This window comes from Hoplias malabaricus, chromosome X1 (assembly GCF_029633855.1).
Source record: "Hoplias malabaricus isolate fHopMal1 chromosome X1, fHopMal1.hap1, whole genome shotgun sequence".
Classification (NCBI taxonomy): domain Eukaryota; kingdom Metazoa; phylum Chordata; class Actinopteri; order Characiformes; family Erythrinidae; genus Hoplias; species Hoplias malabaricus.
The window spans coordinates 5,611,810-5,628,615 of NC_089818.1; the positions used below are offsets into that span (position 1 = coordinate 5,611,810).

General features: G+C 40.4%; 1 protein-coding gene across 3 annotated transcripts; it reads right to left on the bottom strand.

Moving 5' to 3' along the window:
- Window positions 1-514: 514 nt before the first annotated feature.
- LOC136675948 (CTD small phosphatase-like protein) lies at window positions 515-15,593 on the bottom strand. Of its 3 annotated transcripts, XR_010796232.1 has the most exons (10): window positions 14,886-15,593; window positions 8,434-8,594; window positions 8,118-8,150; window positions 6,951-7,052; window positions 5,432-5,488; window positions 4,684-4,776; window positions 3,387-3,572; window positions 3,087-3,208; window positions 1,397-2,327; window positions 515-1,323 (listed from the first exon to the last, which is right to left on the bottom strand). XR_010796232.1 is itself a non-coding variant. In XM_066652769.1 (9 exons), the coding sequence occupies exons 1-9, from the start codon at window positions 14,959-14,961 to the stop codon at window positions 2,324-2,326; spliced, it is 834 nt and encodes a 277-aa protein (XP_066508866.1). In that variant the 5' UTR covers window positions 14,962-15,593; the 3' UTR covers window positions 1,362-2,323. The 3 variants fall into 3 exon arrangements, 2 of the variants coding, with proteins under 2 accessions (XP_066508866.1, XP_066508869.1); XM_066652769.1 differs by lacking the exon at window positions 515-1,323 and having other exon boundaries at window positions 1,362-2,327; XM_066652772.1 differs by lacking the exons at window positions 515-1,323; window positions 1,397-2,327; window positions 8,118-8,150 and having other exon boundaries at window positions 2,336-3,208.
- Window positions 15,594-16,806: the final 1,213 nt, after the last annotated feature.

Consider the following 16,806-nt stretch of genomic DNA (forward strand, 5'->3'; position numbering starts at 1 on the left):
GTACATTGAATGATTGCAGCCAAAAACAACACACCTTTTCCTCATTTTGCATTAAATTAAGTGCAACTTCTAGAGTTGTTGTCCACCATCTACGTCACAGGCAAGACGCCTATTAGAGTTTCCCAACACCGTTGGGGGAGGACCAACAGTCTTTTAAACCTTATTCCTTCAATTAGTAAGAAATAACATGTTTTCTGACGATCAATAAACACAAGTTAGGAACTCATTCCACTGTATTTATTTGTTTGACACTTTAATATCGCTGGTGCTTAGCCTTTAAAACCCGAGTCTTCAGGCAAACGATTAAGGGTGCAGTTGGCATGTGTGGCCACAAGGGGGAGACATGCGCTTTAGAATTTTGAGGTAATGACAATACTTCTTTGAAATAAAATCATTTTTATATCCCCACATTCACCACTCATACATGCTGCGTTTTAATGTACCACAGTCAATGTAAAAAATTCTTTATGAAAGTTGAATCAAGAGATAAAGTCATGTTTTCTTAAAAAGGTGCTTTAATATAATGTCATAGTCTGGAATAAAATGTTGCCACAAACCATGTATCATATCACCTTGAAACATACTGCAAATATGGCCCAGCACAGCCCCTTGTCACCGGTTTCAAGCTGCAGTGAACTCTTTCAACCTGTCAACACATCTACATGGCTTTTCAAATAAGCATAAAGAAAAAAAAAACATATATAAATTTAAAAGACAAAACCCCATTTGGAAGTAATGCTTTGCGATAACACAAGTAATGTCAGGACAAGTAACTGTGCCTGTAATTGTTAGTGAAAATACCTGCTGGAAGAACAACCGAACATCCATGGCCAACACCAACACGTGCTCCAACTGTGACTGTTCACTGAACATTAAAAAAGGTGAACTACACAACTGTGGGAAAAAAAAGTATACTCTCCTCAGACTCTAACATGATTATCTAAGAGAGATTCAAAACCAGAAACCACACAAGGAGCTGCACGGAGCCGAAACTAGAAGAAACAACAGCAGCAGGATTATATAGATGTTTAACATTTCAAACCAAATACTGACAGATTATCATAATGAAAACAATGAAATACTCTCTTGCATTGGTTGCAGAGGTTAGACAAGGATGGAGAGAGGTAGCGCAACAAGGGACAAATTATCTGAGGGAAATAAAGAGAGACAGAAAAACACAGACGAGTCAGAGTGAAGAAGTGTGGTGTAGAGGAAGAGAGAGAGAGAGAGAGGTTATTGCGTGCTCTGCGGCATTCTTTTCGATAAAGCCGAGGCTTCTCCTCTCCTAGGCACCGTGGTGAGGGAGGCTCCACACAGACAGCGCTGCCAAATAAACAAAAAAATAAAAAATAAACCACCCTTTCAAAACCAAATTCCATCTAAGTGCTGCACTGACCTGGAATCTAGGGTTCAGCCAGAGCTAATGCTTCAAAACACTGAAAGATTCATCACTTTTGTATCAAAGTTGCAGCTTCAAGGAGTGCACTTTGAACAACATCCTGCAGCTGGACAACTGGAGTTTCTAAAAAGTCTGTGAACGAATCAAACATCCATGCAATGTCATGTCAACAAAGCTGCAACTAGGTGGCAGACCGGCACGCTTTTAAGCTTCAAGCCAGAAAATACGTACGCATTGCCCTTGGCCAAAAAAAGGCCTCCACTTCAACCGATAGAAAAAATACTCCCATGCTTATAACACAGCTAAAATACTGACTTGAAAAATCTGCAATCAGATATCTTGGTTCAGCTCTACTCTGAATGGCCCCTCATTCCTCAAGTGTTCTGGACACATGAGCCCATGGTAATGAACTGCACACTCTGGCCTTGAAGGGCTTGGTCAGCTCTATAACGCCCAAAACACATGCTTCTCCATCTGCTTTGGTGTCTGTGATGTACTGGAATCCACCGCATTTAGCAGCAGGCTGCAGATTCTAAGCAAGTTAAAAACCTAAAATCATAGCAAATCCCATACCAATCAACTAAGTTGGGAAAAGAAACATCTAAAAAAATAAAAACGGATACATCTGCAATTGTGCATCCCAAACGGATGTTCCCCTTTAAGTTAAATTAAAGGGGACAGGGCCTCCACGTCATGGTGCCTAAATTATTTTGGTGAATCTCTGGGTGAACACTGAAACGACCAGATGTGTGCCATACCATCACAGGACTGATATATACCCTACATTTCAATGCTCTCAGTTACCTGGTAAAATGGACCCACACGCTGATGTCGAGCCTCAGCAAGTGAATTTGTGTAAAAACGAGCTGCTGGAAACAACCACCTGTTGGCACAGTACAATCTGCAGTCTGAGATTGTTGCTCATCATCTTTGAAAAAAAAAAAAAAAAAAAAAAGAATCTCAATATAGTGTAAGATTAACATAAGTGCAAATGCATTCCTTTGCTCTTATAACACAAACAAATATACACGTCTACAAAGAGTTAAAGATAAAGACCATTTCTAAAATGATGGCACAAGCTGAAGGAGGAAGAAGAAAAATAAAAGAAAACACAAGAAAATATTAGAAAAAAAAATTATTAAATTCCCCGCTCTGGCCTCTGTGACTTTACAAAATCGTTTCTGACTCGCCTCTCATTTAAAGAGTAGAATTCTGGAAAAGATTCTCTGGAAATATGCCGTGTACAAAAACATATCCCGTTCCCCTTTAAAAATGACATTCAAAAAAGGCACTTGGTTGGGTAAGCGAAGAAAAACAAAGCCCACAGTCCTTTTTAAACGTCTACAGGTTACAGAGCCTGCCTGCATAGCAACAACCCAAAGATCTGCGCTTAGAGTCTCCCATTACATGAGGGGGGAAAAAAAGAAGGAGTTGGTTTTTTTTGGTTTATTATTAAGCACTTAACAGGAGAGCCAAATCTGGGTCTCTTGAACAGTAAAGGTCCATGTGTAGTGGAGTTTTCATCACACTGTCTGGGTCTCCCTGGAGGCTGCTGTTCCTTTGTAGTGAGCAGCGGGCTGCTGTTAAGTGAAGTCTGGGAAAGCAGGGGACGGGAGAAAGGGACCCATTGCCTTCTTCCTGACCACTCCACTGCGCCCCCTTAAGGCTGGGAAGTTCAGCTTGCTACCTGGCTCTGAGGTTCTGCAGAACGTCGTACACATTCTCTTCTTTGCTCAGTCCTTCAAAGAATGGGAGCAGGTCCAACAGTTCGGTGTCGTTCATGTCGTCAAACCACGACTGCACAGGAACCTGTGGAGGAGAAGACACCCCCTGGTTATTTCCATTTTGGTGTATTAAAGGACAAACTACTGAGGAACCTTCTATTTACTAGATGTAGATCATTGAATTAATAAAGGCTCGTCATTGGCCGTCTCATCGGAAGTGACACTACAGAGGGTGTGTTTGCAAAAGGTAAAACGAGGCTCACAGCATTCTCGGGGTGGAAGATGTAGGAAGCCGGGGAGTTGTCCACTATGATGACATTGTGCAAATCCCTCCCGAGTCGGCTGAGGTCTTTGACATAGTTTCCTCTGTGGAACACGCAGGATTCCCGGAAGAGGCGTGCCCGGAAAACTCCCCACTGGTCCAGAAGATCAGCCACGGGGTCAGCGTACTGCAGCAGAACAGTCAGAACTTCAGTGTGTTACAGTAACATTGTGGTTTGGTACTAAACACAGTTAAATTAACAGAAGTGGTAACAGCGGTGAAAACATCTTCCATTTGCTTCTCACAAGCAAGAAAACAATGACACTATTGCCAGATGAAACTAAATAACTTTAAGTTCTTACACAGTCCATCTACAAAAAAAAAATAAAAACAATTCTACAAGGAACCACAGAGGACATGCAGGTATTCCACAAACACAGGTTTGACATTTTGGGGACTTACCTGATTGATAATAAATATAAGATAAATACCTCAGAGAGAAAGGTGCTTAAGGTGTTAAAAAGCATTCAGCCACTTAAGTTCTGTGTCTATCAGACTTCAGAATTGCACGCTAGGGCATCCTAAAAAACCAAAGCAGCTAGGAAACGCAGACTATTCTAGAACAATCAGCCATGGCTCTTAACAGCTACTGTGCCATGTACAACTAACAAGACAAAAAAGCAGCGTCTGAGACATTGTGTATGTTCACAGCAACAAAGGAAACTTCACGATGGCCTGCAAAGCGTCCCAACTAAAACTTTTAAAATAGGTGAAGCTGGCAGCGTCTGTAGCTACAGCTCTGTGGGCTAATGCTACCGGTGCATGGAGTTGTGGTGGCAATAGAGACACTTACCCATGCATTAGCAGCTAAAACAAACGCTGGCCACACAGAGACAGAGAGGGGTGTGTCAGATATTAGGAGGAGAGCAAAATAGTTCACAACCCATTCACAAGCCTTCAGGCATGCTACAAACAAGCATCACAAATCAACAAGCCCTGACACAGTCAAATGTTTTACTGCTTTACAACTTTTTAGTGGGTTAAGAAATAATCTGAAGACTAAATAAAATTAAAGACACAAATAAACTGAGCAAGGTCAAGTTTAACACGAACCGACCCATGAGACCACTGTGTGTTTAAACTTAAGCCATTAGTGGTGGCCAAAATTAGGAAGCGGTGTGTACATAGTAAGTGTGCCAAGGGTCAAAGCAAGAGTAGTGTTTACATTATAAGCCTATCACATGAAACCCCCCTGGTTCTGAAAATGGCAGCATTTAGAATTGGTGAAGCTGTCCAACCTTGGCTAGACTGGCTGTGAAAAGCACACACTCAAACAGCTCTCCCATCTTCTGCAGGAACTCGTCCACGTGCGGCCTCTTCAGGACATACACCTGAAACACAGACGCATTCACAACCATTCGTGTTAAAGGCTGTCAATCTGGAACTAGGAGCTTTTCCTAGCTCAGAAACCAATGACAAACTCTCCAAAGTGAAACATGAGTGAAACGAACACAAAGAATAAGTACATCACACTACAGGAAATAATGACACTACTGCTAATCTGTAACTTCACATTTTTAATAAATGAATAAAACCAAAAAGGCCTGGGAATGTCCACCTCGCTCAGAGGTGAGGCCCTGATTGCTCAAATGTCCTCCCTAACTGATCTAAAACAGTTTATGAAAAAGAAACCTCAGAGTTAGGCCAAACAAAGCCTCAAGTTAACTGGTCATAAGGCCTGCTTCACTGAACCACAGAACTATAAAAATATACAAATAAATAAACAAATAAGAGCAGTATGTTTTGAAGACACAAAGCTGCCACCCAGTGCAAGTAATCATGAATAGGCCAATCAGGACAGACACAGCCTATCCTGGATTACTTGAACAAGGTAACAACCATAATCACCTCTTAAAAAGCAAAATAAATAACTCACCACATAAGTCTGAAAAGAAGCCATTCTCATAAATGTAATATGATTTATTAAAGGAGATTGTACTGCATTATAATCAGGAAAGGAAGTCACTGATACTTAGACTGCAGTACCTGATGTACAGTGCCATCTATTTCCACAGGAACGATGAAGTCAGCATTGCTAATGGGCTGTTTGGATACAAACAAAACACATATCTATATTAGTTGCACAACAAAATTAAAGTGTTGTATCATACTTACACTCATAATACGAACAGGGGTTGGACAATGAAAGTGAAACACCTGGTTTTAGACCACAGTAATTTATTAGTGTGGTGTAGGGCCCCCTTTTGCGGCCGATACAGCGTCAGTTCGTCTTGGGAATGACATACACAAGTCCTGCACAGTGGTCAGAGGGATTTGAAGCCATTCTTCTTGCAGGATAGTGGCCAGGTCTCTACGTGATGCTGGTGGAGGAAAACGTTTCCTGACTCGCTCCTCCAAAACACCCCAAAGTGGCTGAATAATATTTAGATCTGGTGACTGTGCAGGCCATGGGAGATGTTCAACTTCACTTTCATGTTCATCAAACCAGTCTTTCACCAGTCTCGCTGTGTGTATTGGTGCATTATCGTCCTGATACACGGCACCGCTTTCAGGACACAGTGTTTGAACCATTGGATGCACATGGTCTTACTGGTGCAGTGTGGAGTTAATGAAGATTGTCCACCAGGCTGCTCCAGTTTAGCCATGAAACCTCCCACACTACAATGACAGGTGTTTCACTTTCATTGTCCAACCCCTGTATGTCAGTGGAGCTGAGAGAATGGAGAGTGAGTGCAGAATCAAATATGTTATGGCTGTTATGACAAATGCACTATATTCTACATTAAAAAAAAAGCCTGTTATAGTATATATACATATAACAGACAAATTATAACCGAAATAAACTTAACCATACCAACAATTTTAAAATTGAACACCAGGTGGCATCAATGAACTTACAAAGGAAATAATAATTGTGATAATAATGAGATTATTACTAGTAATCTAAAAATGCATTACATTTTTGCTCATTAAATCTGCAGAGAAAGTACAACAAACTTTTAAACTTGTCTAATTTACAGGAAGCCTTTTTGTTGGCTAGTTTTTGACGTATGATTTAGTCACACTGAGGGATATCTCTTCGTATAACATCTGGGATTGTTTAGGCGCATCAGCCTCTTTCTCACCCTTTTTCAACAGCACTAAAACTGGATTAGAAGAGGAGGATTATGCCAAACCCGGACAAATTTAATCGGAACAAGAGGGCCGTTAGGCTACAGGCCCCTCTCGAACCCTGATGCTAATGCTCAGACCACACAAACATAGAAAGCTGCTGAATTGGTGATGCTCTCCAAATCTTCTTCCAGTACGGCAGAAATAAAAGCAGTGAACACTCAAATCCATGTGCATATAGAGCTGATTCAAACAGTCATGGTGGGGTCATAAGCACCATCCCGTTAAAACCCAGCTGCACTTCAGTAGTCCTTTCAGCAGGGTTTTTTAGTGTATGTGCGGTCCTTACACAGCCTACACAGTGATTATGTTGCTGCATTACTGGAGAGAAATCCGTGGTGATACAGCAGTGCCCGTTTATTAACTTGCCTACCTTAAATGAACTGTGCACCAGAGTCTCGTCCAAGTCTATTACAACACACTTCTTGCCGTAGTCGTTGATGTTCACCTCGGGGAGGAGGTATTTCTCTGGAGGCTGGAGAAAGAGAGCACAGGGAGGATGAGCGTGATCGAAACCAAGATGCTATCAAGAGAGGGGGAGGACGGCTGAGAAACTGCACAAAGTGAGCAGCAGTAGCTTAAGGATGTTAAAATGTTAAAAAGGAATGCATTCAAGGCACTTTTTCAGTCCATTGCCACCAATTGCTCAAAAAGGGAAGAGAAAAGGAATTAAGGTATAAAGCAGAAATTAGCTGTTCAACCGAACACGAGGTGAGTCAAACTGATCTCAAAAGCAAGTGATGATGACTAGTCTCCCTTGCAGGACACCGAAGCACTGTTGTCAGAGTACAGAAGCTTATGTTGTTGTGCTAACCTAATCTATAATCCTTGTCTTTTTTAAGTGGATGAATCAAACTAATCTCTTAAGCAAAGTAAACTTGAGTGCACTAATGAACCTGTCCTAGAGGTGCATGAACACAGCTCATGGTGAAGTCGAAAGAAATGCTGTCATAACCCAGACTCTTAGGAATCTGTGAATGAATTGAGACGTTTTTATTCATGTTTACAATGTCTTAATTCTACAGCTCTACATTTGACCTGCTCAGATGAAAACTCCTAGCATTCTAAACAAACTGTAATACTTTTAGTACCTCAGTCAAGACTATGTAAACTGGAGAAGGCTAACTAAATGAGAGGAACAGAATGTGTGAGTCCTCCAGAATTATTTCTGGAAAAAGCCCTTTACCCTGACAGTATGCACTCAGATTTCTGGAGTTTTCTGTGATGCCATTCTCAATTTCAACTCTAAAGGTTTACTACAGCACTAGTGTTTATCTTGTTCCCCTGAACGGTAGGTATGTGAGGGCACATGGCCTATGCCTGTGTTTTAAAAAGTCTTGACACATGAAACACCCCAGTCAGCCCAGCAATGTTGGAAAGGTAATGTGGCACTTAAATCCAAGGCCAACATGAAGAGGTTGGTGCAAGTGCCTTAGTAGCAGAGCCCAGTTCAGAAACATGGCTCTGATTGGCTTCTCTCTCTTCACTCTGCATGCAAAAAAATCACAAGCAGGAGGAAACAGGAAGTGGTAATACATACACTGGGAACAGGGATGACCTCAGCCTGCTCACACTGGGCCACGACACACCAGGAGAGATGAAGACAGAGACACATAAACAGGAAAGTGTGAGGTGATATAAACATAGTGCATGTGTACCAGTCTAGAAAGGTAACAATGAGGTGGAAATGAAGACATTTGAGGCAAAACAGACAAACTGAACATAAACAAGGTCAGACAGCCTGTACACTGTGGATACAGTCCTTTAGGGCAGCATTAAAAGTGTCTCAGAGAATAACACAAATGTTATTTAAAAAATGATTAAAAGCCGATGTAGGCTGTCTGTGATTTGCTGACCTTAGGTGGCGCTCCATTCTCCTCCACAGGTGGAGGGAGAGGGCTGGTGTTGTTGTTGGTTGTGGCAGGAGGATCAGCTTCATAGTTCCGCAAGCAGCAGAAGAAGGAGCTGAAGAGACTCCGACGATTCTTCTTTTTTATGCTGTTGCTGGACAGCGAAACTGGTCCAAAAAAGGCCAAAAAACATGTTAAAAGACAGGCTGTTTAGCTATGTTTTTATTTTAAAGAGCTCTGCTTTACAAACTAAAAAACCCTTCTCTCAAGAGGCTAGGTGGTACAAGTCAGGAACAAGAACACGAGCACTTTTTATAAATTGTAGCTATGAAATGACATTCAAATCATTGATAATCTGTGCTACAGAACTACCTAAGATTTCATTGATTCCTGTAAAAGATACACTGTAAAAACTTTCAGAAGGCCTTTGTGAATTATTATTTTAAAAATAAATAAAAAGGATAACTGTAGCAATGGATGACTGCTAGCATAAATACAGTGCTAAGCCCTTCATGCTCCTTCAAATTTAATGGAAGGCCAAATATGCAATGCAAATATATCTATCGTTGCTGTCCAAAGAAAAAGAAATTGTCAATATTTTTAGATTTTTGGTTTACAACATTATGTGTTCACAAAAGCTGTCATTCACACAGTGTGAACATTTCATGATAAATGGACCAATATAAATGCTCCAAAATTACTTGGAATATAAGCTGTTTATTGACTTCCATTCAAATTTAAGAAGGTTTTATGTTTCTCATGTAAATACACACGTGTGAGAACACACACACACATACACACACACAGAGGTTACATTATATTTTAGTATCATGTCTAGGGTGTGAAATTGAAGCCACAAATCATTAAGCTGAGTGACACTTGATAACATGAGAGGTTAATTTGCCTTCAGGAATAAAGAAATCCAATAACGCAGCTTCAGTTTTATCAGTTATAACCATTAATGAGATGTTCCTCCCTGTAAATCATGGATAGTGTTAGAGTCCAAAAACACTGACTGGGTGATTTAACTGGATTTAGTGCAGGCAGTTTCAAAAGCTGAATATAAATCAGGGTTTCCATAGTTTTGACAGAAATGTTAGGGTATTACTGGTGGCTGTTTTTCAGTTCCAACCAAGTCCTCAGGAAACGTAAATATTAAAGTAATACAATATTATGGTTATGAAATTCTTTGATACTCTACCCCTGTGTAAAACATAGGAGTATTTTCCTTTGGAACAGTATTAACAGGCTAAGAACAGACTGACACTACAGTGCAAAGGAGCAGACAGTGAGATGCCATCAAAGTCACTGCTCTTTAAATCTCACACTAATAATAATCTCTGGCCATACCAAAGCCACAGCAAATGCGCTAAACGGCGACACTGAGGTCACCAGAGAGAGAATGGCCTTTAAAAATAGAGGGGGAAGAAAAAAAAAAAAGGAAAAAAAAAAGAAACTGGACCCTCTTACTTCCTGACTCCACCTTGTCCACTATGGGGCCCAGCACACATTGGCTGATGCCTGCAGCTCCATTTTAAGGGTGCGCAAATATTTTGTTTCTTTCCGGAGCTCGAGTGACGAATCTTGTGGTGGCATGGAGCAGACAGAGTATGCGAATGCTAAGAGGAGGAATGGAGGAAAAGCAGGGGAGAGGGGAAGGGAGGGGAGGGGGGCTGGTACAAAAGAAGGAGGTTCCAGATAAACCCCACAGCCAATAGAATGACTGCATTCCTCTCCTGCCCCTTAGCTCAGTGCTGAAGTTCTTCAAAGCAATTCAGACCAAAGTACCACATTTTGGAGTGAAATATCTCTACATATCTAATAAAAAAATGTCATATTCATTTTTTTTGTTTAAATAAATGGTTTTACATACAGGGCCATGACAACCTATGAACAGGTTTGGCTATTATTATTATTACTATCATGTCTGCGATTATCATGAATAATTTCCATGATGGCAAGCCCACTTAACAGCTGGGAGAAAAAGAAAAAAAAAATGTATAGCTTAGGACCCCCTAATACACACTCTTTGATATCTCTAGCTGTACAAACCTCTTTAAATATAAGGCATTCTAACACAGAACTGGAGAGTATTGACGGTTTGACAAAATGCAGTATTTAAAAACCATCCAGTGGTTAAATACCTTAAATCAGCTACTGTCACAAATCAGAGGGTTACAGAACTCAAGTTTCTGCATTTACTTTTGACCTCAGTAGATGTTGTTGATATTGGTGTACTTGTTTATCATATACCAATATAAAGTGTTACGTTTAAAAACAGGAGCCACTAAACACATCCGTATAATCAGAGCCCTTGCCGTTGCCATAACACTGTGTTCACTAGTGAATAAAATGTTACTGCTCCAGTTGCATAAACATTTCCTTCTAATACATGTTTGACTTGGCAACAGTTAAACAATCAACACGCCCAAACAAATAATCTGATAAGAATATTTGAGAAAGGTTCTTTTTGTTACTCACCTGTACAAGGTGCCCATAACAGAAATGAAACACCTACTAACACCTGAAGTGCATTACAGAGAAGCCCAGGTTACTTACTTTACACAATTTCTTTAACTTGACTGGTAATACATGACCTGTTGACCTGTATAAATGACCTGTTGGCCAAGTTATAGTCATCAATTATAACTTCTGAACAAACTTAAAGGGAAATTTTGTATGTTTTGGAGTTTGTGTGGTGACAGTGGCACAGGAAACACAGCACGAGTAAATGGAAGATTTGGCACTATTAACTTGGTAGCAGCTATGCTACATTCCTCTTATTTATAAAAACAAAATTAGCAACATGTGCCTATATTTGACACAACTGTATATACTCATATACGCCATAAAAGAGAGCTTGAATATGGCCACTTTTCAGCACAGCCCTGGGAATTACTTATGCTACACACATACATGTTGACTGTGCAACAGATGGCAGGGTGACAGCATTTACCAACATGAAAAACACAGAATATGTTTAAGGTTAATGGGTGTAATGTATGAACACGGTTTGGCGCTTCACTAATGAGAGAAACATATCAAGAGTTCATCTGCTCCATTAACACTGCAAATGGAGGGAAAGAAGCTCGTACGGAAAATCAATGCAGTCAAAGGAAGGAGAAACGTTAAATATATAATTGGAGTTATAGTCGCTGCTATCAAAAGAATACACATTAAAGGGCACCAAAATGTGTGTGTTTTTTTATACAACACATCTGCACTGTCATCCACACATCTCAGGTCATGCTATGTAAACATACATTAGAAAATATTCTCTAAACAACACTGCTCACTTCATTAAGCAAAGAGGCACCATCTTAAAATGCAGCTGCCACAAACTGCTCAAACTGTCCTTTACTCTCTGCTCTGTCCCACTCCCTCGCTCTACAACTCCTCACTTCTCTATCCCTATTCAAAGACACTCTGGTGCTATAACCACATAAAGCTTGATTAAATTACAGGAGGGTGATATGTCAAAAATCATCATGTCACGATATATTAGAGCTGGACAATTATTTAACATCAGTATGATATATTACCACATGATATTTCAATAACAATTGTGTGTATACTTTTAAACACGTTTTCTATATTTCCATGTACATTATTTACAGCACACATCACTGACTAACATTCATTAGAGAGCTGCCTGTTTAGTCTACTCAAATTTAAATTTAGTTAAAATAATATCAACAAATTATAATGCAGGGGGTCCTCGACTTACGACGTTGATCCGTTCCTACGTCGTATCGTAAACTGATTTTCGGTGTAAGTCGGAACATACGTACATACTGTATGTAAATAACATACTGTAAGCACGTAGCAGCAAGCTAAAATGCCGTACAATGCGACTGGGGTGACGCCGCCCTCCTTGGTCCCGAGCCACGTAACCGTGTATTCTTCCACCGCGCACACCAAACACGAAGTTCACATTACGACGTTTACGACGCAAAATCACTGAAGTCGAAACAAGGCTTTATAAAGTAAATGGGAGATGTGTCGTAACCACGAAACATCGTAACTCTGGACTGACGTAACCCGAGGACCTCCTGTATAATCAAAGCAAAGAGGTTTATGTTTGACAAAGACGTCATATTTCTTATTTGTTTGTGGTAGTTTTTCAATGGTTTTTATCTTGTTCATATTAACACTGAATTATATTGTATCAACCAAATTTAAGAAGTATATCGTGACAGACGTTCTCTCCGTATCGTACAGCTCTTCAATACGTAAATACTTTCTCACAAAAAAAGCCACACACCTTAAGCCCAAAGTCAAGCCTGACCAAAAGGAAAAGAGCTGGGGTGCATTCTTACAGGACAGTCCTCCACTTTGGGCTTGATTTATCGGTCTGACTGAGAAATCCTGCTTTATGGAAAGCCCCCCCCATCTTGATGGTATGCAAACAAATGTAAAATGGTTTAAGTGTTTCCAACCTTTCTGTAGGGGCCACTTTATGTTACCAACCTGAAGAGTGATCAGTGTCAGTGTCATTTAAACAAATCATGACAGGTTTGTAAGATATCAATCTGGTGCCTAATTTAAACACCACTCTGTACTGAACTCTATCTGGAGTCTATTGAACAGTAGTAATAGAGGTCCAGCCATTGTCTGATAAATAATAAATGCTATAAACTGTGTAGCAACTTTCCACAAAGCTTATTAGCAGCATTACCACATTTTCAAGCCTAAATAATTTCTAAACACAAAAGCAGCTGCTAGAGAGTCTCCATCCTCCAAAGCCAGAGGTCAAAAGGGTAAAAACCTGGAAGCACTCAGGGCCCAATTTGGTCAGCAAGGAGGACAGAGGGCATCTCAAACTGACTCACTGCAGTAACAGGGCAAAAATGCTGGCATCCCTGGGTTATTTTTCACTCAAGACAGCTTACCATAAACAGCCAGAGATTTACGCAAGGTGCAGCATCCTGTTTTAGACCTTACAACTGAAACAAATCTCTGGACACATAACATCAGGGTAAAGAGGAAGAAGGGGAAATGCTTCTTTCTCTGCATGAACAATATGGTATGTCTTTTCACTTTTAGCATAGTTCAAAACATTAACAAGTGGGTAAGAGCTTTCTCGTCCTTTATGGTCATCTGCCCTTTCACCTAAGTTTAAAACAGAAAAAAACCAACAACCCAGGCCTACGATTCGCTTTTCTTTATAGGCACTAGTCCAAAATCCAAGCCTAAATAAATGACACGGTTGTGACCAGTCGACCAATCACAAGACAAGCCCTAAACATCACATTGCTACCTCCAGTCACAGCGCATAAAAATTATGTAACACCCACCTGCGTGATTGGATATCAAGTAATGGACTTTGTGCACTCGCTCACTCTAGAGACTACCTACAAACTCTAATACCAATTAAAAAAAAAAAGAGTCTCTTGTAAAGAGAAGTTTTAATAAAGCCAAAGTGTGGACACGTTAAATAGTGTGGGAGCCTTTGAACTTCAGTTATGAATCTCTGACTAAAGAAGGTTGCTTAATTAACCACTGTTGTAAAACCATAATAAAGTTACATACAGTATTCTAGACATTGCTGTTTGTTCACCAACGAATGTAAACGGGAGAACCGTCTCATGCAGATAATACAAACAGATCATTTTGGTTTTTCTTTGATACCTTAGTTCAAAGAAACAAATTAAACCTGGAAATTGGATGAAATATCACTCCCACATTCCCACAAATCTATCAAAGCTAGACATATGAAATATACCAAGTAGGTATAAGTGGTTTTCAGTGATATAGAGCGGTCTATGTTTATGCCATTTTCACAGTTATGGCAATAGTACGTACAAAGTCTTTGAATGAGAGCTTGAATATGGTCCAGTTAAAGTGTCGCCTGGGGATGTGTTAGGGTGAATTACATATGCTACACACATAGATGATGACTGTGCAACAGATGGCAGGGTGACAGCATTTAGCCACGTGAAAAAGTACAGAATATGCAGAATTGTGTGTCTCAGGGGAATAAGCATTATTAGAATATTGGGCTGTATAACAGAACGGTTTGGTGCCGGATAGAGGAAGAGGAACACAGTTATATGCAGCAGTAACATAGCGAGTAAAAGGTAATGGAAGTTCATAGAGAGAGAGAGAGAGAGAGAGAGAGAGAGAGAGACTGTTTCAAAGCAAAGAAGCAATTTAAACATCTAATTAATCTTATCACTATGCTAGCAGAAAAACATTAAAACAAACAAAATGGCACCTAAACATACATTCATTTATATATATATATACACACACACAACTATTATTTTAATTGTAACAAGAAGACAGGACAGTATTGTGTATTGTATATTATTGACAGGGACATGGCCCTAGTTTTGTTCTATACAGATAACTGTAAAAACACGCAACGTGATTCACTCGGAGCGTCTCAAACCCAAAAAAACAGGCTTAAAAACGTGTAAACATTTGCACTGTAACTCTAAACAAACACAACTTACCTTTTTCAGGGTTTGACGATAGGATCTCCTCCTCCTTTGGATTCGTAACTTGCGTTATTATGGACGTGTTGTCCATGGAAAACAGGGAAGGTTTTCCTTGTTCTTTCCCAGCAGCGAGAGACGAGCTCGGGTGTAGAGGCGAAAAAGCGGAGGATGATTAACTGTACCCGAAACAGACCGAGGATAAAAGAATTAAACGTTTCTAAAATGATAAATTCTTTTACTGTTATTATTCTCGCACCTCCTCGCATGGAGCCCCAGCCGAGCCAGGTTTACCAGGCTATCACTGACTAGCTTCAGAAACCCGATGTGTCCAGCTTTCGTCCCTCACTATCTCTTAAACCTCGCAGTATTTTTAGCACCGAACCTAGCTCTGCACATACTCGTTTTCTAGGTCCAAATATCCCTCTAAACCGTTTCCTAAAAGCTGAAAACAAAACACACTGATTCGCCCAGGCGCTGTTCGCGCAGCTGGCTAAGCTAACTTAGGGCTGTAACGTTAACGTTAGTTGTTAAAACTATAAAAGCAGCGGTAAATAGTGGCTGAGGAAACCAAACCCCTCGGTGTAAAGTTAACGCGCCCAAATCAATAAAACACAAACGTAGCGAGGAGTATCCGATATCATACAATAGTACGAGGTTAGTTTGTCTTAAAAAAAAAAGCCCGTGTTTTGAAGCCAAATGTCTGTTTTCTGTATTCTCCTTCCAATATGGTGGCGGCGAGCGTTTCAAATTCACCAGATAGATAGCATTGAGCCAGGGTGCCTGGGCTGTGTCCCAATCCGCTCCACGCTCCCTAGATAGTGCGCTTTGTAAGCCACGAAGTGTTGGCTTCTACAACCAAACAAAGCCCCTGTTTTCCTAGTATGAACTATTTGCAGACGCAATATCTGCTTACGGAGCCCTACGGGTGAATTCGCCCAATAATATAATTAAGACGTGTGAATTAATAATGCTCAGGGACAGCTTCACAAGGCCAGTGAACGACTTAACGAGGCGCGGGAATGACATTTTAATTTGTAGGAAAAATACATTTAAATACCTCTTTACCTAGGTTTATTAAGTGGGGGGCTTATGTATTATCCCAGATATTTTGTTGTTTTGTATACTAATGACAGTAAAACTCAGTTCCCTCCTAACCATTTTCTAACTCTTTTAAAATTAAACAGGTGTAATACATGCAAATTATCTTTTTTTCCCTCTCATTTGATTTTAAGTACTGTGTCTCATTCTAAAGTAGTCTGGGTCTGAACATGTTCCTTATAACTCAATTAGTGAGAACAAATGGAGATTCTTTTCCATATGAGCTTCCATATTTGGACTGTATGGACTGGTACATTTTAAATCTGTAGAAATATGTATTATAAAGGGGGCGGGGCACGGTGGTGCAGCAGGTAGTGTCGCTGTCACACAGCTCTAGGGACCTGGAGGTTGTGGGTTCGATTCCCGCTCCGGGTGACTGTCTGTTCTCCGGTTTCCTCCCACAGTCTAAAAACACACGTTGGTAGGTGTCCGTAGGCCTTGCCCACCGCGACCCTGAACTGGATAAGCGGTTACAGAGAGGTTATCGACCAATAACGGTAGCTCTATAGTCAGACCGTCCAATCAGAAGATTCTAGGCTACTTCACTCAAGCGAACCAATCGGAGTAGGGGAGGGCGGGACTAGTTTGTGAACGAAACTTCTCGAAGTTCTATGTAAGTTCTAGAAAAACAAAATCCCGGACGTTTGTGAAATTCCGCCCGGACATTTTTTTAAGTCTAAAAAAGAGGACATGTCCGGGTAAAGTAGGACGCCTGGTCACCCTAAATTAGTTGTTCACCGCTTTCAGTATCTGGTGATTAATAAGTTATTCAGAAGCATTATTAAGTCGTACACAAGACTTAATATTATTTTGAATGGATGTCACTACTGGGGCTCCG

What these genes read in the sequence shown, in the direction of transcription:
- LOC136675948 (XM_066652769.1), bottom strand. Translation starts at nt 14,961, where the DNA reads ATGGACAACACGTCCATAATAACGCAAGTTACGAATCCAAAGGAGGAG. An exon ending in ATCGTCAAACCCTGAAAAAG is followed by an intron (nt 8,595 to 14,885) that starts GTAAGTTGTGTT and finishes TTTTTGGACCAG; the next exon opens with TTTCGCTGTCCAGCAACAGC. An exon ending in AGAATGGAGCGCCACCTAAG is followed by an intron (nt 8,151 to 8,433) that starts GTCAGCAAATCA and finishes GTCGTGGCCCAG; the next exon opens with TGTGAGCAGGCTGAGGTCAT.